Genomic DNA, 23,410 nt, shown 5'->3' with positions numbered 1-23,410 from the left:
AGCCTCGGGGGAGAAAGGGTTTTGCTGCACAGATGGAGTCCCCAGGATGTGCAAATCATATTTATGTGAAAGGAATCCCATTTCCTTATCGACCCCCATAGGACTGCACAGACGCCCGGATCTGCAGACCTGGCTGAGCCTCGGCCCAGTCCAGCCACTGCAGGGCTCCCCGAGTTCCAGCTAAGGGGACACTGAGACTGGGGGACCCGCCACGGCAGTCCCAGGGCCCAGCCCGGAGTGAGGGGTCGCCAAAATATTTGCTGCAGCCCACTGGACTTTGGGTAGGAGAGAGGGACGGATGTATGGACTGTGGTGTTTGGATGGACGTATGGAATGATGAGCGTAGCTTCCCGAGCCGTTACCTGATTCTGGGAGAAGTGGTCAGAACTGGCTCTGATTCTTCTAAGGGTATCACAGCATTTTTGCCTCTAGTCAAGGAAGGAGCATTTCCCCACTCCACCCTGAGCTCTGGACACTCTTGGTCCTCTCAGGTGAGGATTCAGTTTGCTAACTCAGGGCCCAACACCCTCACCCAGATGCCCCCAGGCTCTGTTCCAAAAAACTAGGGAGGAAGGAGAGAAGAGGGGAGGTGCGGGACCTGAGCGTGGAAGTCTGTGGCTTTGAGTAAAAGGGGCCGTGTGTGTGTGTATGCATGTGTGTGTGTGGTGTGTGCAGGTGTGAGGGTTTGTGTGAGGGCATGAGGGTGTGTGCACATGTGTGTGGGAGGTATGTGTGCCTGTGTGCACACCTGGCCCGTGTGTTGTCTGTGCTTGTACGTTGGAATGTAGCATGTGTCTGCGTGTGATGCTGAGACTGCACCTGAGCATGGGGGGCCGTGTGCTCAGAAATGCGGGGTCTCTGGTGCCCTTGCAGAGTCTGCTCTGCATGAAAGGGAAACTCTTCCCTAGGCTCTGAACTCCACGTCTTAGATCCACGTACATCTAATAATCAGAAATCGTTGTCTGCTACGGGCCCCAGGAGCTGTTTCTGAATATTTGAAAACAAGAAGCCCCAGGTAGGCAGCTGAAAGTCACCCCAGCCTCAAAGGAGGGCTGTTTGAAGGATGGGGGTGGGTCTGCTGACTAGCCCAGTTTTGGGATGGGGGTGGTGGCTCCTAGTTCCCTCACCCTCAGCTGCAAGCTCTCCCAACTTTGGGAGGGCCCAGGTCCTCCCCTGTCCGCAGGGTCTGTCAGTCCAGGGTCTCCCACTGATCCTCTTACCTTGGGTCCCGGGGATCCCCTATATTCCTAGACCCTGTAAATCTTATGCTGTTTCCTATGGTTCTCTGGGCATTCTGGTGCTCCCTGACTCAGTTTCCCTTAGATGTCCAGGTGGTGACTGGGCACATGGGCCTCAGTGGAGACACCCGCCATCTGCCACAGATAGATTCCTACTGTGGTCAGAGCGATCTTTTTTTTTTTTAAAGACAGGGTCTCACTCTGTTGCCCAGGCTGGAGTGCAGTAGCATGATCACAGCTCACTGCAGCCTGACCTCCTGGGCTCAAGCCATCCTCCTGCCTCAGCCTCCCAAGTAGCTGGGACTACAGGCATGCACTACCACACTCGGCTAATTTTTTGATTTTTTGTGGAACAACTTTGTTGTTCAGGCTCGTCTCCAACTCCTGGGCTCAAGCAATCCTCCCGCCTTGGCCTACCAAAAGTGCTGGGATTACAGGCATGAGCCACTGCACCCGGCCCAGAGTGAGCCTTTTAATGGGTTTGGCAAGACATCTTGCTGAGAAGCCAAGGCAGGCCCTCCGCCACAGTGATAGCAGCTGGCCTTCCATGAGCGCTTGCTCTGTGTAGCCGGTTGCCTGCATTCTCTCCCACGAATACTCACAGTCACCTTAGCAGGCAGGTGCCAGGTCTGGGCTCTGAACAAGCCAGATCCACATGACTCCCATCTTCTATTCTGCCCAAATCCCTGCCCCTGGCTGCCCCCCTCCCCCGCCACTGCAGCCCCATTTCTTGCCTGCTCTATTCCTTCCACATCTCTGACATATTTTCCCTCACTGTCTCATGGGGCAAAGCCATCCAGTGTTGGCCCACCTGGATCCCAGGTAGAGACCACTCTGACCGAGGCCGCTCTCTGTACAGCACTGAGGGAGCTTTTTCCCTTAGACCAGCTCCTCCAGCCTGACTCAGTGGTGCTCAACATCCTGGCCTTGGGCTTGGTGTGGAGCAGGGACCCAGGACACGTGGGAAGAACCAGGTTGGCCCTGAGAGATTCCAGATGAAACTAGTGCTACCAGACCGCCGAGAGCCGACCCCTCGAGGGCAGGGATTGGAGCCCACTGTCTGGCCCAGGACTCTGCTCTTTGCAGCTGGCCACTTGATCAGACGCTTCCCTCCTTCCTGTGTGGCACAGGGTGTAAGGAGCCCCAGAAGCCCCCAGGCTGATGTGCCTGTTGTCAGGAAGTACATTTGCCCAAATTATGGCTATGGAAAGAAAGTCATTAGGTGAAGAAAAGCCCTTTTCCCTCCAAGAGGGAGGGGAAAGAACCTTGCAGGGATGGCTCCAGCCCAGCATTGCGGAGAACCTCTTTTCACTTGTATCAGGCTCACAGCATGCCAGACTCTGTGACACAGCCCCCGGGTGACTGCTCTGCTTTCTTCCTGCCTCTGTGTGCTTTAGAAAGTCTCACTTATTTATAATTTTTCTCTTACAAGTGCTGCTGCTCACCTTTGCTGCCAGCCGGGGGCTGCAGGGATGTAGCAGGAGAAGGCTTTAGTGGGTATCACATCCCAGCTCGAACCACTGGCTGCTGGGTGGCCCTGTCACAACAGCATTCAGACATCAGGCATCCCCTGTAAGATGAGGGTCTTGGACAAATTCCTTTCTAAGCCCCTTTTTACTCAGGCATCCAAAGACAATTTATAACTCTAGGAATTGTGCTGAGCTCCCTCTTCCTGATAGCCACTGGCTGCTTTTCCTTCTCAAGTGGCCTGGACAATATTTGAAAGAATACAAGATGATTACTGGTACAGAAACAGACACATAGATCAATGGACTAGAATAGAGAATCCAGAAATAAAGCTGCACACCTACAACCATCTCATCTTCAACAAACCTGGCGAAAAGCAATGGGGAAAGGACTCTCCATTCAATAAATGGTTCTGGGATGACTGGCTAGCCATATGCAGAAGATTGAAACTGGACCCCTTCTTTCTACCATATACAAGAATTAAGATGGATTAAAGACTTAAATGTAAAACCCAAAACTATAAAAATCCTGGTGGACAGCCTAGGCAATACCATTCAGGACACAGGGATGGGCAAAGATTTCATGATGAAGATGCCAAAAGCAATTGCAACAAAAGCAAAAATTGACACATGGGATCTAATTAAAGAGCTTCTGCATAGCAAAGGAAACTCTCAACAGAGTGAACAGACAACTACAGAATGGGAGAAAATTTATGCAAACCATGCATCCAACAAAGATCTAATATCCAGCATCTATAAGGAACTTAAACAGATTTACCAGAAAAACAGCCAACCCACCCCTTTAAAAAGTGGGCAAAGAACATGAACAGACACTTTTCAAAAGAAAAATACATGCGACCAACAATCATATGAAAAAAAGCTCAGCGTCATTGATTATTAGAGAAATGCAAATCAAAATCACAATGAGATGGCATCTCACACTAGTCAGAGTGACCATTATCAAAAAGTCAAAAAATAACAGAGGCTGGCGAGGTTGCAGAGAAAAAGGAACACTTATACACTGTTGCTGGGAGTGTAAATTAGTTTAACCATTGTGGAAGAAAGTGTGGCGATTCCTCAAAGACCTGAAAACAGAAATACCATTCCATCCGGCAATCCTATTACTGGGTACATACCCTAAGGAATATAAATTGTTGTATAATAAAGACACATACACACATATGTTCATAGCAGCACTACTCACAATAGTAAAGACATGGAATCAACCTAAATGCCTGTCAACAATAGACTGGATAAAGAAAATGTGGTACACGTACACCGTGGAATACTATGCAGCCATAGAAAAAGAATGAGTTTTTTTTTTTTTGTTTGTTTGTTTTTTTGATATCAGTGCTACTATTGTCCTCCCTTTTACAAATATGGACACAGGCACGACAGAACAAGCTCTTACTTGCTTACACAGTTCATAAGTGGTAGCGCAAGATTCAGCCTTGGCAACCTGGCCCCAGAGCCTGAATGCAGCGGTGACTGTGCTCTTTCCCTAGGAGGGGGAAGGAGTGGGGCTTCAGAGGTCCACAGCCCTGAGCTTAAATCCCACCTCTGCAGCTTCCTGGCAGTGTGAGCACTATGGACACCCCATTGCAGGAATCCTGCCTCACAGGGCTCTGTGGATGTTTGCTGGGGGACAGCCAGGGAGCTCAGGCAGGGCCAGCTGGGGGGATTGCCCATGAGGCTCTGCTAGGGATCACAGCAGAGGGGACAGGGGCTCTGGGAACATCAGGCTCTCCAGGGATCCCAGCTGGCCCAGGAAGAGGGAGGGCTTTCAGCCTTAGGGCAGAGTCTGGGCAGCTCTTCTGGCTCCAGGCTGTCTATTCACCCCTTGCACTGATGTGAGCACTGGGTCTAGGAGGGAAGGAGCTTAGCACACTGATGGTGGCAGCAAAATTGAGAGCAAACGCTTCACCAATGTCCAGCCCAGGCCTCTCCTGATCAGTAATGGCAACATATAGAAATTTCAAGGCCGGCTACCACGTACTGCTCCGGGAGCTTTTTGCAGGTACCAGCCCATTCAGTCCTTACACACCCAGTGAGGCAGGCAGGACCATCCCCATTTCACCGGGGAGGACAACTGAGGCATGGCGAGACAGCAGCTGCTTGTCCCCTGCACTTGCTACTCAGAGCCTGTGCAGTGGCGTCAGGGGCTTCCCAGGCTCACAGCTCAGTGGCTGTCCACCAGGTTCAGAGGAGTGGCTTGAAAACCCTCCTTGTACATGTCTGTGGGTGACAGTGAGTGCAAGGCACCGCAGGAGTCACAGCGGAGAGTTGTCTGGACTAGGAGTCAAAGGTGATCACTGAGCCAATTTCAAAGTCCTCAGACCCTATCTGGGGGCCTCCAGGGGTTGTGGGGTTCACCTGTTATTTCCTCTTCCTTTGGCTCATCTGAGGGTGGGTGCTGGAAGTCTGTAGACATGAGGCTCACAGACAGTGGGTTGGTGAGGGCGGCACATATTCTGAAAAGGAAGTGCCAACCCCCAGGACTTCAGGTGCAGCCCAGGCAGACGTGTGCAATCACTTGGACTCAGGCGGGACAGTGTCTGGGATGCCAGGCAGGGTAGTAAATGCAGTCAGGCGTGCCCTTGGGAGCTCAGCTGCCTGGGGTGGAATCCCAGCTTGTCTCCTGCCACCTGGGTCATGTAACTGCCCATGCCTCAGTTTCCTCATCTGCAAAATGGGAGTTATAATCAGGCCTTCTTTGGAGTGTTGCTGTAAAGATGCACTTAGGGGGCCCAGCTGCAGAAAGCACCATGTGTCAGCTTTTCCTGGGGTGAGCTCCTCCAAGCCTGCCCGCCCTAACCTTGGCCCTGTGCACCACCCTGGGTGAGAAGGGCCTGAGATCTTCCCACAGAAGAGCCTCTCGGAGAAGCCTGACAACGTGCCAGCGCCAGGGTGCCTCTTTTTTGGGAGAACAGGGAAATGGGATTGGGTTCTGTTTTCTATGCTAAATTATGACATATTTCAAACATACCGAAAAGTATAACCCCATCCATGCCCACTACTCAGATTCAATGCAGAGCAACATTTGCTTTTGGTTTTTAAACAGGAAATAAACATTTGATTCGGCTGGAACCCCACTCCCTCGCCGTTGCCCCATCCTCTTTCAGAACTCATTCCCCTCTCTCTCCCTGGATGAGACACTCTTTTGAGGTTGATTACCACATTTCCTGTAGCTGTTTTTATGTTTTTACTGTGTACATCCATAAATCCATTTGAGATTATTTGTGTACTTTTTCATACACATCGGTTCGCACATATCCTTCTGCAAATGGCTTTTTCCACTCCACATAATTTTCTTTTATTGAGGTAAAATTCACGCAACATAGAATTAAGCATTCTAAAGTGTATGCTTGAGAGGCACTCAGCACATTCACAACGCAGTGTGGCTGTCACCTCAATCTAGTTCCGAAATATTTCTGGCACCCCTAAAGGAGACTTCATACAATTAAGCAGTACACCAGCCCCCTGACCCGGAGTCCCCCTTCAGACAACCACCAATCTGCTTTCTGTCTCTGGATTTATCTCTGCTGGAAATTTCACATAAATGGAGTCTCCAATAGCCATGTGATACCTCTGAGGCTCACCCATGGTGGGACGTGTTGATCCAGCTCCTTCATCCTAGCTGCTGTGAGGAGTCCACTGCTCTGTAGACCACAGGTGAACCCAACTACGCCCAACCCCTTGCATGCCATTCCAGGGCTTCACCAGTGGGGGGATTCTCCTTGTGCTTCTGGGGAAGGTCCCCGGTCCAGATTCTCTGATTTCCTAATGCTGCCTAACACACCACTCAGAACTCAGTGGCTTAAAGCAACCTGTTGATTATTTGTCTTGCTTCTGTGGCTTAACTGGGGTCAGCAGGCTGTTCTGCTGGTCTCACTCACAGTCAGATGGCGGCTAGAGTGGAAGGCTCAGGGGGACACTGGGATGGCTTGGCCTCTCTCCCTCTCCCCGTGGCCACTCCAGCAGAGTAGCTGGTCCATCCATTGGGGTTCTGGGTCCACAGAAGTATGAAAGCAGAAACTGCCAGGCTTCCCTATGGCCCGGACCCAGACACCCAGGCTGTGCCTTCCCCTGGTTAAAGCAAGACACAAACTCACCCAGCACCAATGTGGGAGGGGCCCACACATGCGTGGCTACTGGGGGCCATCCCTGAGACCACACTGGGCTACAGGGCTCACAGTAGCTTCGCCAAGTTGTGGGTGTGGGCGCGTCCAGTGTCCTGGAATGCTGCTAAGCTGTTCTCCCAAGCGAGCCTCCTGTCCTGCACTCCAGCTTCTCTGTGTCTTGGACCCTTCGGTGTCACCTGTTTGGTGTGGAATGTGTGCCATTGTCATGTTTGTCATTTTTGTTTGCTTCTCCATGATTCCTGGTGAAGGTGTATGAGTTTCCTGTTGCTGCTGAAACAAATCAGCACCACTTAGTGGCTTCAAGCAACATAGATGCTGTACTCTTTTACAGTTGTGGAGGCCAGATGTCTTGACACGGGTCTCACTGGGCAAAGCAAGGTGTCGGCAGGACTGCACCCTCCTGAAGACTTTAGGTAAGAATGTTTTTCTTCTCCCTTCCCAGCTTCTCGAGACACCTCTCCTTGGCTCGTGCCTCCTTCCTCCATCTTCAAAGCCAGCAGTGCAGTGTTTTTAAATCTCTTTCCTTTGCTATGGAGACTTCTGTGGCGACACTGAGCCCACCCAGGTCATCCAGGATGCTTTCCCCATCTCAAAGTCCACTTCACCACATCGGCAAAGCCACTTTTGCCATACGCGGTGACACAAAAATAGCTTCTGGGGATTAGGATGGGACATCTTTGCTGAGTGTGGAAGGTGGCTCTCCCCGACGTGTGGTTGTGGGCCACTCCCTTTTCCACTAGGCAGTCAGCAGTTTTCACTCTGTCGTCTCTCTATTGTGTTGTAGACATTCACTGTGTGCAGACATCCCTGGTATCCTGGGGGATCGGTTCCAGGCCTCCCACAGATACCAATATCCACAGATGCCCAAGTCCCTGATCTAAAGTGGTATGGTATTTGCTTATAACCTATGCACATCCTCCCTGTGCTTTAAATCATCTCTAGATTGTAATAGACAATATAATGTAAATGCTATGTGCGTAGTTGTTAAAGGGTATATTTCAAACTCGTATTATTATTTATTTGGAGATGACATCTCACTCTGTCGCCCAGGCTGAAGTGCACGGGTGCGATCTTGGCTCACTGTAACCTCTGCCTCCCTGACTCAAGCATTCTCCTGCCTCAGCCTCCTGAGTAGCTGGGATTACAGGTGCATGCCATCACGCCTGGCTAATTTTTGTATTTTTAGTGGAGACAGGGTTTCACTGCATTGACCAGGGTGGTCTTGAACTCCTGACCTCAGGTGATCCACCTGCCTTGGCCTCCCAAAGTGTTGGGATTTATAGGCATGAGCCACTGCACCCGGCCTATTATTATTATTTATTTTAAAAAATATTTTTGATTCTCAGCTAGTTGACTCTGAGGATGCAGAGCTATCTGCAGATACAGAGGGCTGGCTGCATATCCTCCCATGGCTTATGTGTGCCAGGAATATGCTTCCAGTGTTGGCCTTATCCCTTTCTAACAAACAGGGAAACAACTGGCACCCTCAAATTTGGTTTTTGAGGAGAGTTTAAGAGAGGGACTAACAGCAAAGGCACTGAGAAACCAACAGGGGCTGCTGCAGTTCCCCAAGCAGGCACTGAGCCACAGCCCTGCCATCCCCAGGTCTGGAAGGAGACGGAGCTGCGTGCAGAAAGCTGCCCAGCTGGTCTTATGCAAACCCACGTGGTGCTGTCGAAGGGTCCTGGGACTAAGATTCCTCACCTGGCCCTTCTCAGCCCTACAGCCTCCTGCCTGGGCTCCTGCTGGCCAAGTCCCAAGCCCTCCCACAGGGCCCAAGGAAGAGAGCTGTGGCTGGAGAGTCCAGACGACCACCTGTCTCATAGGGCAGAGAGATGCAGAGGTGACCACAGGTGTGCAGGGACAGGGGAAATGCAGTGCATGTCCCAGCTTTGTGATAGCATCTTCTGTTCCAGAGAAAATGTCAATTTGGTCATATAGCAATATTTCCTTTATGAGTGCTTTTTTTCCTGTTTTAAATAGGACAGTTTTCCCTATCCTAAGATTATGTAACACCACGAAGACATTATTTTAAAAAGTTGTATATACATATACAATTTGTTATATATACACACAATTTATTATATATATGTATGCATGTCTATGTATAATTTTTAATTGTGGTAAATTAAAAATCCCCAGAACTGTCTTCATCTTACAAAACTGACACTCTACACCCATTAAATTGCTCTCCACTCTCCCTTCTCTCTCTGCCCCCACCCATGGCAACCAGCATTGTACTTTCTGTTCCTATGAATTTGACTACTCTAAGTACCTCATGTAAGTAGAATCATACTGTATTTGTCCTTTTGTGTCTGGTTAATTCCACTTAGCATAATGTCTTCAAGATTCACCTGTGTTGCAGCTTGTGTCAGGATTTTATTCCTTTTCATGGATTAATAATATTCCATTGTATGGAGAGACCACATTTTGTTTATCCATTCACCAGTCACTTGGGTTGTGTGTTAGGCCGTGCTTGCATTGCTATAAAGGAAATACGTGAGACTAGGCAATTTATAAGAAAAAGGTTTAACTGGCTCCTGGTTCTGCAGGCTGTACAGGAAGCATAGTGCCAGCATCTGTTTCTGGGGGGGCCTGAGAAAGCTTTTATTCATGGTGGAGGTGAACCAGCAGCGAACATTTCACATGGTGAAAGCTGGAGCAAGAAAGAGAGTGAGGGGTGGGGGATGCCACACTTTGTAACATCCGGGTTTCACAAGAACTCACTCACTATTGCAAGGGTATCACCCAACCATGAGGGATCCGCCCCCATGACCCAAACCCCTCCCACCAGGCCCCACCTTCAACACTGGGGATCACAATTCATCACGAGATTTGGGCAGGACATTCAAACCATATTAGGTTGCTCCCACATTTTAGCTACTGTGAACAATGCTGCTATGAGCGTGAGTGTACAAATATCTCTTCAAAACCCTGCTTTGAATTCTCTGGGGTATATACCCAGAAGTAGAATTGCTGGATCATATGGCAATTCTATTTTTAGTGGTTTGAGGAACCTCCATACTGTTTTCTATCACACCATTTTACATTCCCACCAAACTGCACAAGGGTTTCAATTTCTCCACATCCTCCCCAACACTTACCTTCTGTCTTTCTAAAAAATATAGTAGCATCCTGATGGGTGTGAGGTGGTGTCTTGTTGCAGCACACAGATACTCTTCTATGTATTTTTCTAGGAGTTAGAGCAGTTTGTTGTTCATATTCAGGTCTTTATCGACGGGCTACTTATTTCTGAGGATTGCGTGGGATTCCTCCACTGTGCTTTTCTCCTCATTGGTCCCCAGGAGATTTATGGAGCAGACGTCCGTTCCCGCTGATGACTGACAGTCCCTCCGCTGCAAGCCGCGCCCCCACATGCTGAAGAGCCTCTCTGCGGGCTCTGCTCTATCCTGCGGTCTACCTGTATATTCTGCGTGTTGCTGGGCCTCCTCATTCTGACTGTAAGTCGCTCTGTTCCCTTATGCTGGACTTGGCAGAATGTTTTTTCCAAAGGTGCCAGCCGCCATCTTTCTTTTCCCCATGCTCTTTCCACAGTGTGACCTTGGGACTTCTTCTATCAAATGGGGGTCCATGCCCCCTACCTGGAGCCAGGCAGACTCCTGTGACTGCCCGGACAAATGGAATTTTCAGAAGTGATGCTCTGTAACTTCTGAGGCTTAGCTGTCACAATGCCACCCGTGGATTCTCTTGGGATGCTCACACAGAGGGCAGGCTGACCTGTGGTCAGGAAGCCAGGTTGCCTGGAGAGATACCATGTGGGTATTCCAGCCTCAGGCCTCGGGAGTTCCCAGCAGCCAGCCAGCCAAGGCCACCAGAAATGTGAAGCCCTCGAGATGACACAGCCCAACAGCCATCTGACTGCAACTTTGAGAGAAACCTCCAGCACGAACCATCCGGCAGAGCCCAGTCAGCCTCCAGAGCTTCAAGAAATGGTGATAACATCCTTGCTGTTGGTTTAAGCCACTGTGTTTTGGGGTGATCCATTGCATATGAATAAATAACAGAATCACTGACCTTATTTTTCTTCATAACACCTTCAAACTATTTAATGTTGACTTATTATTACCACCCAAAGCTTATGTGTTTATTATTGTTCTCCCCTAAGCTGAGTGTGAGCTCCATTTGGGTGGGATTTTGCTGGTACTATTTCCCGTGGAGCAGGAATCATGACTGGCTCATTTTAGGCCTTGAATAAATATTTGTCAAAGGAAGGAATGGGAGCATAATGTCTCTCCAATTATTTCTTCTCCAAAATTTCTCCTGGCTACGCCTGGTCCTACTCTTTCATGTGAATGCTGGGATACACTTGTAAATAGCCCTCTTGGGATTTTGTGTGGAATTGCATTGAATTTAGAGATGAATCTGGGAAGACCAACAGTAGGCAAACTCCTGCAACCAGTGGAACTTTTAAGTGGAATCTTCTCTGGGCCTTCAGGGTATTCCATACAAGAATAGTGCTTTGTGGTTTCTGGTTCTGTATTGCCCTTAGAGGAGGATGGGTCCCCACTGGGATGGCTGCGAAGGTCGGGGTGCAGCCACAGGCAGGGGTGGTTAGAGAGGGCTCAAGTTCTTTCTCCAGGGAGAGTGCTGGGGGGCTGGGACATGTAGTACACATGGGGCAGAGCCTGGTGCTGTCCTCACTGCTGTGCACGTGGAGCTGAAGCCTGTTGCTGCCCTCACTGCTGTGCACGTGGAGCCGGACCCTGGCGCTGCCCTCACTGCTGTGCATGTGGAACTGGAGCCTGGCACTGCCCTCACTGCTGTGCACGTGGAACTGGAGTCTGGTGCTGCCCTCACTGCTGTGCACGTGGAGCAGGAGCCTGGTGTTGCCCTCACTGCTGTGAATGTGGACCTGGAGCCTGGTGTTGCCCTCACTGCTGTGTTTGGCAGTCCTGAACTCCGCCCAGAGCATCAGGATTGGGCCCAGTAGTTCCAAAAAGTGGAGGAGGAAGTCCAGGCCAGGGAACACAGGGCTGCGGCCAAGATGGAGCTGGAACCCAGCATCTTCCTTCAGGTGATTAGGCCATCATGATGTAGAAGCAGCCTCTCAGCACAGATACCCTCCTCCTTCCCCCTCTGCTTATGTGCATGGCGCTTTCCTATCTCTCCCCTGGGCCTTCAAGGTAAAGGGTCAACTCCATACAGTGTCTTCCAGCCTCACCTTTTGTCCTTGCCCTCTCCCTCCCTGGTCTCGTGGACTTCACTGCCATTGCCGACACCTGCCAGGATGTCGACACCTGCCAGGATGGCCCTCGCTGCCAAGGCTCCATACACGACATTTCTTCCATCCTGGAGGTTTTCCCCCAATTCTTCTTCATGATACAGCTCCTCCAGGAAGCCCTCCCTCACCTCCCTCCTTGGGTTTCCCACCTCTCAGGCTTTCTGTGTTGTTGATTTCTGTTTCTCCAGCTGTCCTGCCTGCTCTGTTGGGATGGCACTGGGGACAGGGACAGGCCTGGTGGGCATCAGGGACTCAGCAAGGCTGTAGAGAGTGATGATGTTATGTGGTATACCCCTATACGTGCTCACACACATGTGCAAAGACATGTACACATTAGACATTACACATCCTCACACATGAACACACATGCAGACACACATGCACAATCACACATGCATATGCACAAAAGCACACACATGTGCAGATACTTGCACATTACACACATGAACACATGAACACAGACAACACACACATCACATACAGGCACGCACCTGCATTACATCTCTGATTGAATGACGTGTTTTGCAGTTTCTTGGCCTTTGTATATACAGCTACGTCTCCCTGGTACCTTCCTCTGCCCAGCCCTGGCCATGACCTCCCTGAGTCACTGGTGCACTGTGGTGGCAAGCGTCCACTGCTGCCTATACAGTGCTCAGCCCAGGGACAAGCACACATCTGCCCATTTCTCCACCACCCTCAGCCCCTGGTAACTACCCTTCTACCCTCTGCTTCGATGAGTTCAACTTTTTTAGATTCTACACGTAAGCGAGGTTGTGCGGTATTTGTGTTCCTGTGTCTGGTGTATTTCACTTAACATGATGTCTTCTAGGTTCATCCATGTTGTCAAAAATGACAGGATTTCATTCTTTTTTTATGGCTGAATACTATTCTATTACATATATGTATCACATTTTCTTTATTTATTCAGTGATGGACATTTAGGCTGGTTCTGTATCTTGGCTATTGTGAATAGTGCTGCAGTGAACCTGGGAGGGCAGAGCTGTTTTTTGGCATACTGATTTCATTCCCTTTGGATATATACCTGGAAGTGGAATTGCTGGATTATACGGTAGTCTATTTTTAATATTTTGAGGAACCTCCGTACTTTTTTCAATATTGGCTACACCAGTTTACATTCCCACTGACAGTGTTGCAAGGGGTTATCTTTCTCCATATTCTGGCCAACACTTGCTGTCTCTCTTGGTTTTTGACAGCCACTGTAACACGTGTGAGATGATGGCTCATTGTAGTTTTGATTTGCATTTTCCTGATGATTAGTGATGTGGGGCATTTTTGTTTTCACATATGCTCGCCCCTCTGTGTACACAGCGGATTGGGTCCAGGGCTCGCGGATTTATAAAATCTGAGTGTACTCAGGTCCCTCAGTTGGCCCTGTGGAACTCAAATAGACAAAAAATCAAGTTAGCCCTCTGTATATGCAGGTTTCACATCCTGCAAATGCTGTATTTTTGACCTGTGTTTGATTGAAAATATTCTACAGCTAAGTGGACCTTTGCAATTCAAACCTGTATTGTTCAAGGGTCAGCTGTATCTGTTGGCCATTTGTATGTTTTCTTTTTGAAAGATGTCGATTTTTTTTTTTTTTTAAGAGATGGGGTCTTGCCATGTTGCCCAGGCTGGTCTTGAACTCCTGACCTCAAGCGATCCTCCTACCTCAACCTCTCAAAGCTGGAATTACAGGTGAGCCACCAGCTTCAGCCTTTGCCCTTTCTTTAATTTGGGTTATTTGTTTGGTTGCAATTAACTTTTTTTGTTTCTTATATACTTCAGAGATAAACCCCTCATCAGATATTTTCTCCCATTCCTTAGGTTGCCTCCTCCCTCTGGTGATTGTTTCTTTTGCCTTTTAGTTTGATGCAATCTCCTTTGTCTATTTTTGCTTTTGGGGTCATATTTATGAGCCAGTTCCTTGCAGTAAATTGAAGTCTCTCTCTCTCTCCCCCCCCATTAGCTATGTTTCGCTGGATAACCCAGACTAACACATAATTTAAAATGTTATTTTCTTTGTTTATAATGAATTATATAGCAAATAAGCACCATGACAAGTTGAGATGCCATGGAAGAAAGGAAAAGGCTTTATATTTGGTACCTTTAGTGGCACCCTCCCCTGCTTTTTGAAAAGGACCCCACATTTTCATTTTGCACTGAGCCCTGCAGCTTATGTAGCTGGCTGTGCTGATGGTGATTTCTTCCTTAGCCCCAGGTCATCAGATGCAGTCTCTGGAGAGTCTGGGGGCCTCTGTCTGGCCACAGGCATTCAACCATTTCTGGAAATTGGAACTGAAGACCTCAGGGACCATGGCTTCATTGTTCTCAACCCATCCTTTGAGCTCTGAGACTGCTCCTCCCAGGGCCTCAGATTATACCATTGTCCACTCTTCCTCCATTCAGGGCTGTTATATTTAGAAAAATAAACAAACAACCCAGACTGTCCAGCTGAATGTGAATTTCAGATAAACAACAAATCATTGTTTAGCACAAGTGTGTCCCAGATACTGCATGGGGTATACTTATACTAGAAACATTTTGTATTAATTGTTTATCTGAAATTCAGATTTAACTGGGTGTCCTGTACTTTATTCAGCAGCCCTTACCCCTGCCATCCCCCCAACCCCCCAAGCCTTTCACTGCCACAGCACCACCCTGCCCCCTCTTCCCTTCCCCTGGCCCCACCCCCCTATCTCCTACCCTCGGCCTAGCCCAGAACTCACCATCTCCAGCCTGAACCTGTGTCTGCCTCATGCCCTGGCCTCCCTGCCTCCAGGATTCCACTTACCAAAGCCACTGTTTTTGCTGTTTTGCATTTTATTTTTCTGCCATAAGAGGAATACACATTCACTATAGAAAAATCACAGGCTACATAGAAGCAACAAGAAGAAAGTAAGAAAACGCTCATAATCCCACCCACACAAAGACAACTACTGCGAATACCTCGGGGTAGATTTTTCTAGAGCTGTATGTGTGTGAGTGTCTCTGCAGATATTTAAAAAAGAGCACACACACTCACTGCCCCAGTTCAGACCTGCTGTCCTATAAGCTGAGTTTTCCTGTCACCCTAGAGTGCAAAATCTCAGTGTCCTGAGTTGTTTTAGCCTCTGGAAGGGATGCTGGGGAGCCTGAAGTGAAACCCCCAGACACTGGGGTCAGACAGGCTTATGGTCAAAACCACTTTCTAGTATATGACCTTGGTATTGGTTTGCTGGGCCTGCTATAGTAACATACCACAGGTGGGTGGCTTGAACAAAAGAAATTAATTTTCTTACAATTATGGAGGCTGGAAATCCAAGACCGAGATGTCAGCCAGGATGGTTTCTATTGAGGTCTGTTTTGGCTTGTAGATGGCCGCCTTCTTACTGTGTCCTTATATGGCCTTTCCTTTGTGTGTCTGTATCCTGATCTCTTCTTATAGGGACACCAGCCATGTTGGATCAGGGCCCACCCTAATGACCTCATTTCAACATTCTCACCTCTTTCTAGGCCCTATCTCCAAATAACCCTCATTTCCTCAGAAATGCAGGTTAGGACTTCAACATGACTTTTGGGGGAACAAAGACTTTTGGGGAACAAAGTCTTTGGAGGAACACAGGTCAGCCCGTGACGCCTTGCCCAGCTCACTCCAAACATGCCGAGCCTCAGTGTCTTCATCAGTGAAATGAGGTGAGTGATCACATTCATCTAAGAGGAGTGTTAGGATGACCAAATCAGGCCGTCCTGATAACTCACTTGCGTAGCACCTGGCCCCTGGAGCAAGTGCGCCAATGTCACTTCCTACTCTTCTTGCTCCCCTGCAGGTGGATCAGAGGGGTCCATGGACCTCCTGGTACCTCTTCACCCCTTTGTTTACCAGTTTGGTTATTCCCTCCAGGTAAGTTCCTAGAGGAGAGTTGCTGGGTGGAAGGTGGAGAGGCCAGCCTGAGCCCTGAAAGTACACCTGCCTACCCTCATCGGGGTGGGTAGATGGATGTGCCCCCAGTCCCATCCTCGGGCCTCCCATGGCTCCTCCCCATCTGACTGCCTGCCCCACCTTCCTGTCTGAGGCTCCTGTCCCCAAAGGCTCAGCAGAGTTGCAAGCTGGTTCCTAAGGCTCTTCCCAAGCTGGCTGGGCCCTTCTGCCTCTCCTCCTTTTCACTGCCCTTGTCACCCTGCTGCTTTGTAGCCACACTGGGGACTCCTTGCTTTCTGAACATGACATATGCCTTCAGGCCTCCAGGGCTTTGCACTGGCAGTGCCCTCTGCCAGGGATGCCCTTCCTTCTATCTATGCCGTCCCGGGAAGCCACCTGTGCCTTCAAGGGGCGAATAAGACCCTTTCTATGAACTCTTTTAATGCCCTTCCTCCCTCTCCTTGCTCAAGGCTAAACCATCTGCTAAGGCCACACTGGACCTTGAAAAGATACTAATTGTGAGGGTGATGATGACTGCGACACCAGCAATGGCTGTCTCCTCACCCTGCTCCCCACTGATCCCAGCATTCCTCAAGGGGCCTCAGCCATCCGGATGGTGCCAGGCACAAATCAGCCTGCAGGTGAAGACCTGCTCGGATTAGACGGATTGACAGGTGAGGGGGCCAGGGTGGGAGAGGCATGAGAACAGTGTGTGTGTGTGTGTGGGGGGGGTCATCAAACACTATGTGGCGTGATCCCAATTAGGGAAAATATGTCTGAGAATGTGCTTGTTCTCATCTGAGAATATGACATATCGGATGATCAATATGTGAAATAGAATCTGGAGAGAAACACACCCAACAGTCAACAGGGGCTGTCCTGGTTGAGGGAGGAATGGTGATGATCAGGTGGTGGCTTGCAAACATTTTCGATCCCTCAGGAGAAATACGCTTCATTTCAACCACCTGGTACACACACATACATATGCTCACACATACACTCCCACATACACATAGGCACACACACACTCACACATGATATGTATAACTGAAGCCAAAGTTGCAGAAACTCCAGCTACCCTAGGTGAAATATACGCTGCTATTCTTACTGTGTTTATTTTATTTCATCCTTCCAAATGCTTGACTTGAGCTGATAAATTGATTTCATGCCCTGCTGCTGGGCCCTGATGAATAGTTTGAAAGCTCCCGCTCTGAGGGAGGCTTTGCATTTTCTGCTCTGTTCTTCTGTATTTAAAATTTAATATGGAGGATGGATTCAACCATTGTCTTTGTAATTTTTCACTTAAAAATAAAAGGAGAGAGAGCGAGCAATAGGAAAATACAAAACAATAAAAGTCAAACAGGCTTCCTGAAGGCAGCTCCAGAAAATGTGGCAAAACAGGTATCTTTAAAGGTGTACATACTTCTCTTCGGAGCTGCTTCACTTTAAGACATGTTACTAGCTGGGGTAACGGGGTACAGAGCTGCGCTTATAGGCTGCTCACCCCGACTTTGTTTGTAATAATGAAACATCCCTAACATCTGGGATGCGCACCCATGGACTCCTGCTGTTCATCTATTTGAGTGCGAGGCTCGGCCATTCAAGACTTATTTATGGGCATGGAAAGAAGGGTGCAGGAAAGAAGGGGTGCCCTGGGAGTAAGAAGATACTGGCAGGCTACAAAAGGATAACATCACCCTGCCCTTGTTTTCAAAATATGTATTTGCAAGTGTGAGGGAGAGGGACACAGAGAGGCGAGTGTGGAATGAGGGGCTCCACACTCATGAAGAGTCACCTTGGGTTGGTTTTAGTTCCTTCCCGGAGTTCTGTTATATTGGCAATGAGCGTGCATTGCTTTCATAGAGGACATTTTCAAGGAAAAGAGAGAAGAAAGGAAAGGAAGAAACAGAAAAAGAAGGGAAAGTAAGAGAGAAAGAAAAGGAAAGATGAAGGGGAAGAAGGGAGGAAGGGAAGGAAGAAGATGAAAGAAATAAAAAGGTGGGGGTTCTGGGACTTCCCTGGAGCTGCGACCAGAGCGAGTGCGGCCCGTGCGGGGAGTGGCTGGCGCTGCAGGTCCCGGCGCTGTGGCGCGAAAGCGCGTTTCGGAGTTTCCATCTGGGAAGCTCCAGGAGGCCCAGGGGGCGCGGGCTTTCCGGGTAGGGGAGGTCGTTTGGCGCGTCCCAGGAGACCCCCAAGCCACCGGTGGGGACGCGGAGCAGCTGGAGCGGTCTCTGCTGGGCCGGGAGGCTGACGCTGTCCCGGACGGCCCTCCGCGCCACCAAGCTCCAGTCCCTGCCAGCCGCGCAGGCGGGGAGGTCAGGCAGGGCTCTCCCAGGCGCCGGGCCGCGTCCCCGCCGCGATCTCCTTTTCTTCCTGGCGGTTTCGGGATGAGAAGGAGCGTTCGCGGAGGTAGGGTAGGGGGTGGTGGTAGTGGGGAGGAGATGCAGAAATTTCGTGGGTGCCAAATTTTTCTTTAAAGTTATTTTTCAATTGAGATACTTTTAAAGGAAAAAAAAAATCCACCAATTTAGGATGTCAGTTCCAAAAAGTTTTTACGGAGGAGCAGCGTAGGGGCTGGGCGCAGAACTGGGGACGGCTTTGGCTGAACGGGGGCGTCTCTTCCATCCTGCCTGCCGCGCCCCTCCCCAACCCTGCCATGTGCACCCGCGCTCACATCCAAGCGCGCAAACCGACACTACTCACCCCCACCCCAGGCAAACCTGAAAGTCCTGGGTTCCCAGCCGTTGTCCCGGCGCGCCAGGGAAGTTCAGGGGCCCAGTGCCCTCACCTGGATCCGCACACTCCCGCCTCAGCGCCCTTCACTGTGTCCCCAGGCTCTCACTTCCTGTTCAGGGTTTCACTGGCGCAGGGGCTGCGGGCCAAGCTAATCCCGCGCCCCCGGGGTCGCCCTCACTCCGGGCGCAGCAGGCCAGACAGTGAGGGCGGAGATTGCGCCGGAGCCCCTGGCCGTGACTGCAGGCGGGGACCTGTGCCTAAGGCCCCGAATCCCCGCCTCAGCCCTGGACTCCACCATTGCCCTCTCCCTGGTCTCTCTGTTCATCCCAGTGGTCTCCCACCTCTGCTTCCCAGCCCAGAGCGGGTGGTGGGGTTTGACTGGACCTTGGGGAAGCGGAGGAGGGACAGGAGGAGGGGGTCCTAGGCAGGGGGCACACCCAGCAGCACGCTGGCCCGGCAGTAAGAGCCGCAGCTGCAGTGTGGGCGCCCCTCTGCCACGGCGCGCTTCCCGCGGACCTGAGCAGCCTGGAGCGGGTGGGCCAGAGGCGAGGTTGCAGGTGCCGGAAGGGAGCCAGGGAGCAGTCAGGTGCGCAGTGGTGCCTGCGGCGGTCGGGAGCAGGGCTGTACCGGGTCCAAAGACCCTCTCGCCCTCCACCTCACCCGACCCCCTCCACACACCGCCGGATACTCAGTTAAGTTAGACGGGCGGCTGCAGGGGCAGCTGCATCTGTTCGGTGTGTGTGTGCGCGCGCGCGCGGGAGGAAGAGAGGACCCTCTTGCCTCTCCCGCGGCTCTCCAGGATCCCGCGGCGCTCCGGTACCTCGCTCTTCTTCCGCAGCTGAGCTCCCGGTCCAGGTGTGTGCGTGCGCTTGTAGGAGAGCCCCGGGCGCCGCCGCAGACCCTCTTCCTCCTCCATCCTCCTCCAGCGCCCCTGCCAGCCTAGGCTCCTTCCCGCTCCCCTTCCCAAGGTCACTATGGGGATGCGAGAGAGGGATTTGTGTTTAATTCCTGCCGCTATTCAGAGGGAAAAGAAAATAAAGGGACCAAAGGCAACCAGAAAGCAGTTTACTTCAAGCCTTTATTATTGTAGATTGAAAGAAGTTTATATACAAGAAATATTTCCAGCAAAACACTCACCAAATGGCCTTCGAATCAGGGGCCCTCCACCTCCCAGCCCCACAATCAGCAGCTCTGCCTAGGACTCCCCTCACTTGGGGACCTCAGGCTCTCCCCCCACCTCTCTTTCCCCGGACTCCATCACCCCAACGTCATTCCCCAGGAGTCTCGGCTTTTTCTCTCTCTCTGGGGCGCTGCGAACCTCGCCAATGCCTCTCAAGCTATCTTCCTGTGGTCCCAAAGCAGACACCCCAACTTCCCTCCCATTTAAGGTGGCTTCCCCCACGGAAACCCAGAGCACTTTCCCCCTCAAGGTTTAGGTGCTGTTTTGAGGCCCCTGCAATTCAGAACTAGCTCGTGGTCAAGACCAGTTAGAGACAGTTCGTCATCAGCAGTGGGGCTCCTGTGCACCCAAAACAAGTGGGGGAAACTACCCTGCCCACCCCCTCCCCATCCCCGACATCCCTTCCCCTACCAGGGATAGGAAATAGACACAAAAGCAACAGGGAACCCCCTCTCCCCGCGCGACAGGTGGGTGCCAGGCAACTAGCTCAGGTGAGCTGAGAGTCTCCTGGAACCCAGCTGCGCTCAGGGCGGGCAGGCGTGGCCAAGGTGTCTGTGTGCTGCGGGAAGCACCCGGCCAAAGCACTTGGCTGAGGGCACGCTGGGGAGTGGGTGTAAGAAAATGCTGTAGAGGCAAAGTCCTGGGGGCATACGGACAAGGGCAAGCCGTATCCCGCGCTCAGAAGAGGATTTCCAGTGAGCCAGGCAGGTGTGAATGACACAGTTACAGAAGCAGAGTCCCAGGGAGGTAGGGGAGACTGTTCATTTGGCCGAGGTGCAGACTCAGTCTGAAATGGTGGCTCAGCACATCAGTGTCACTGGGGCCTCACCAAGCGTGACTTGGTTTGAGGCGCTTGCATGTGGGCTTCGAAGGCTCGAAGGCCCAGCCCACCAAGTTCAGTCAATTGTCCGTTGGATGTTTACACCCTCCGGGGCCGAGCGCCATGCAGTTGCTCATCATAGCGTTCCAACCAAGTGCGCAGCTCAGAGACCTGGTAGCCGTCGGGGCCACGGCCACCTTGGTACATAATAGTGCCACTCTGGATGACATAGAGACGCTCGAAGTAGGCGCCATAGGCCGAGCTGCTGGAGTTGGCCATGGTGTCGAGGACCAGAGCGCAGCCGGGCGCGCCTTGCTGCAGTACCCTAGCTGCGCTGACCCGGTCTTCCAGGCTCCGGTGCTGCGGGATGATGTAGGGGGAGTCAGTGGTGACCCAGCCGTCGGAGGGGTGCGCTTCCTCGATGTAGATGATGAGGAAGTCGACGTCGCGCTGGTACTTGGTGACCAGGCGCTGGAAGGCGCTCATGCGCGCCATGAACGGTGGTCAGGTGCAGCTGCCGAAATTGAGAACCAGCGGGCGGTTCCCTTGCGCGTAGTCGAGGATGCGCTGGCTCTGGAAGCCGTCGGGCAGAACCACCTCGGAGTTGGGCGCCGGACCGCCCTCGTGAGCCTGCTTGAAGAAATCCAACTTCTGGCCATGCCACACCGCCTTGAGCGACGCCAGGGTGCACAGGCGGTTGTCGTCGGACACGCAGATGGGCGGGTCATCGGGAGGCACCTCCTCGCCTTCACTGTTGAGCTCCACTTCGGGCTCGGGCTGCCCCCGGCGGCGGCGGCCCAGGAAATGCTTGCGGATGCACAAGAAATCGAGGAGCCAAAGCATGAAGGCCGTGCCGAGGAAGCGCGGGAAGAGCACGAGGCACGAGGCGGTCTGGGCGCAGAGTCTCAAGGAGTGAAGCAGCAGGGAGCGGAGCATGGTGGCTGCAGGCCCCGAAGCCCCCTGGGACCCCTCGCCCTCTCCGACCACCAACCGCGACGCGGCCTGGCTAGGCATCTGGGCTTCGGCAGTGCAGGGAGTTCAATTTATAGCCGAGGCTTCAATTGGCGGGAGACTCCACCTCCGGCCCGGCCCGCCCCCTTGCAACTTGAGCCCGGAGGGATCACCCAGCGGCGCGGCCAATGCCCTAGAAATCGTGGGCTGAGGGCGGGCGCAGGCGGGCGGAGGGCGGAGCGGCCAGGCCTGGGGCCGGTGGGGGCGGGCCCGGGCCCCGCAGCCAGCTCTCGGGGCCGGGGGACTCCGGTCGCCGCTGCCGCTGGGGATCGGGAGCCCGACCCGGGACCTGGGCGTCCGCTGGGGAGGTCCTCCAGCTGGCGCGAGCGCTGCACGCCGCCCTGGTCCCCGCCGCCTGGCTCCAGCCCGCGCCCCCCTCGCCGCGCACCTGAGCCGAGCTCCCCGGCGGCCGCCGAGCCGCGCCGGAGCTCCGGTTCGCTTCCCGCGCGCCGCCGCCAACGCCGCCCACGCCGCTGCCGCTCGTGCGGGGCCGCTGCCCAGGTGCCGCGGGAGGCCGGGTCCGCGGCCGCCGCTTCGGTGGCCCCGGCTCCCGCCCCACCGAGGACGCTGGCCCGCGAGGAGGCAACTTTGCGTTCCCGCCGCCTTCCCGGCTCGCCCGCGGGCGCCGCTCGCCTGCCGGAGCCCGCCCGCCCGCCTCCCGCGCGCGCTCACACTCGCGCCTCGCACACGGCCGCCCCCCGCACCGCCCCGCCACGCACACCGCGCTCCGCGCCCCCCGCCGCTGCCCGAGGCTGCCGCGCGCTGCCCCAGCCCGCGCCGCCCTGGCCGCGCCCGCCCCGTCCCATCTCGTTCCAGCGGGGCGCCGCGGTTCCTGGGTCAGCGGCCGCCGGGGCCCGGCTGAGAGGTGCGGAGGGCAGAGCCCGCTGGCGGGTTACCGCCGGGCACCGGAGACCGGAGGGCTGGGGAAAGCGGCGCCGGCCCTGCGCCCCCAGCCGACCCGGGCGCGGGGCGCCACGGGCGTGGGGCGCGGGGCAGCGGGCGCGGGGCGGCGCCGGCCCCGGGCGGCTCTCCCACTAGGGGTAGCTGTTGCCTGAACGCCGGAGCGCTCCCCTCTCGCCGCTTGCCTCGCCCAGCGCAGCCCCGGCCGCTGGGCGCACCCGTCCCGTTCGTCCCCGGACGTTGCTCTCTACCCCGGGAACGTCGAGACTGGAGCGCCCGAACTGAGCCACCTTCGCGGACCCCGAGCGCGGCGGCGCGACTCACCGCGGAGGCGCCCGGACGCGTCAAGTGCGTACTTTCAACCGTAAATGGGTGCTGAGCGTTTAGGGGTGCGGGGCAACTCCCTAACCCGTGGGGCCCTGGCCGGCCCTGCCGCGGCGTCCGAGACCTTCTGATCCCTCGCTGCGCGCGGCGCGGGGTTGGCGACTTGGGCTCAGGGGCGGCGGGGCGGGGAGGTGCCTTGACCTAGGGTCCCAGAGGCCGGGAGCAAGTCTCCTTTCGCATTGGACCGCTGTGTCCCCCAGGGCAAAGCCTGAACCAGGCCAGGAGGGTCTGTCCCCCGTCTGGGGAGCTGAACTGCCCGGGACACTGTAGCAGTCGCGGCGATTTGTCTGGAGCGGCGGGGCTTGAGCCCAAGTCCGAAGCCGCCGCCGCCAGCGTCCCGTGCGTCTGCCGCCCCGGGACCTGCCGCGGAACTTCTTCTCGGGACGC

At 53.2% G+C, this 23,410-nt stretch overlaps 1 protein-coding gene, 1 long non-coding RNA gene and 1 other non-coding gene across 3 annotated transcripts; 2 read left to right on the top strand and 1 right to left on the bottom strand.

The window, feature by feature from the left end:
• On the top strand, nt 1-17,906 carry LOC144330400 (uncharacterized). The gene is made up of 7 exons (XR_013396555.1): nt 1-281; nt 909-1,015; nt 7,178-7,259; nt 13,699-13,789; nt 15,587-15,766; nt 15,901-15,974; nt 16,463-17,906. It is a non-coding gene; the product is annotated as an uncharacterized LOC144330400 (long non-coding RNA).
• Nucleotides 17,907-19,786: 1,880 nt separating this feature from the next.
• DIO3 (iodothyronine deiodinase 3) lies at nt 19,787-21,888 on the bottom strand. Its single transcript, NM_001122649.3, is given in 1 exon segment — nt 19,787-21,888. A coding segment is annotated over 1 exon segment (915 nt). The 5' UTR covers nt 21,743-21,888; the 3' UTR covers nt 19,787-20,827.
• A 967-nt stretch (nt 21,889-22,855) lies between these two features.
• MIR1247 (microRNA mir-1247) lies at nt 22,856-22,913 on the top strand. The gene has a single exon (NR_128386.1). It is a non-coding gene; the product is annotated as a microRNA mir-1247 (primary transcript).
• The last annotated feature ends 497 nt before the right edge of the window (nt 22,914-23,410 follow it).

The sequence above is a fragment of the Macaca mulatta genome, chromosome 7 (genome assembly GCF_049350105.2).
Source record: "Macaca mulatta isolate MMU2019108-1 chromosome 7, T2T-MMU8v2.0, whole genome shotgun sequence".
Classification (NCBI taxonomy): Eukaryota; Metazoa; Chordata; class Mammalia; order Primates; family Cercopithecidae; genus Macaca; species Macaca mulatta.
Note: the sequence above shows the minus strand (reverse complement) of the source record. Positions and strands in the feature narration are given on the sequence as shown.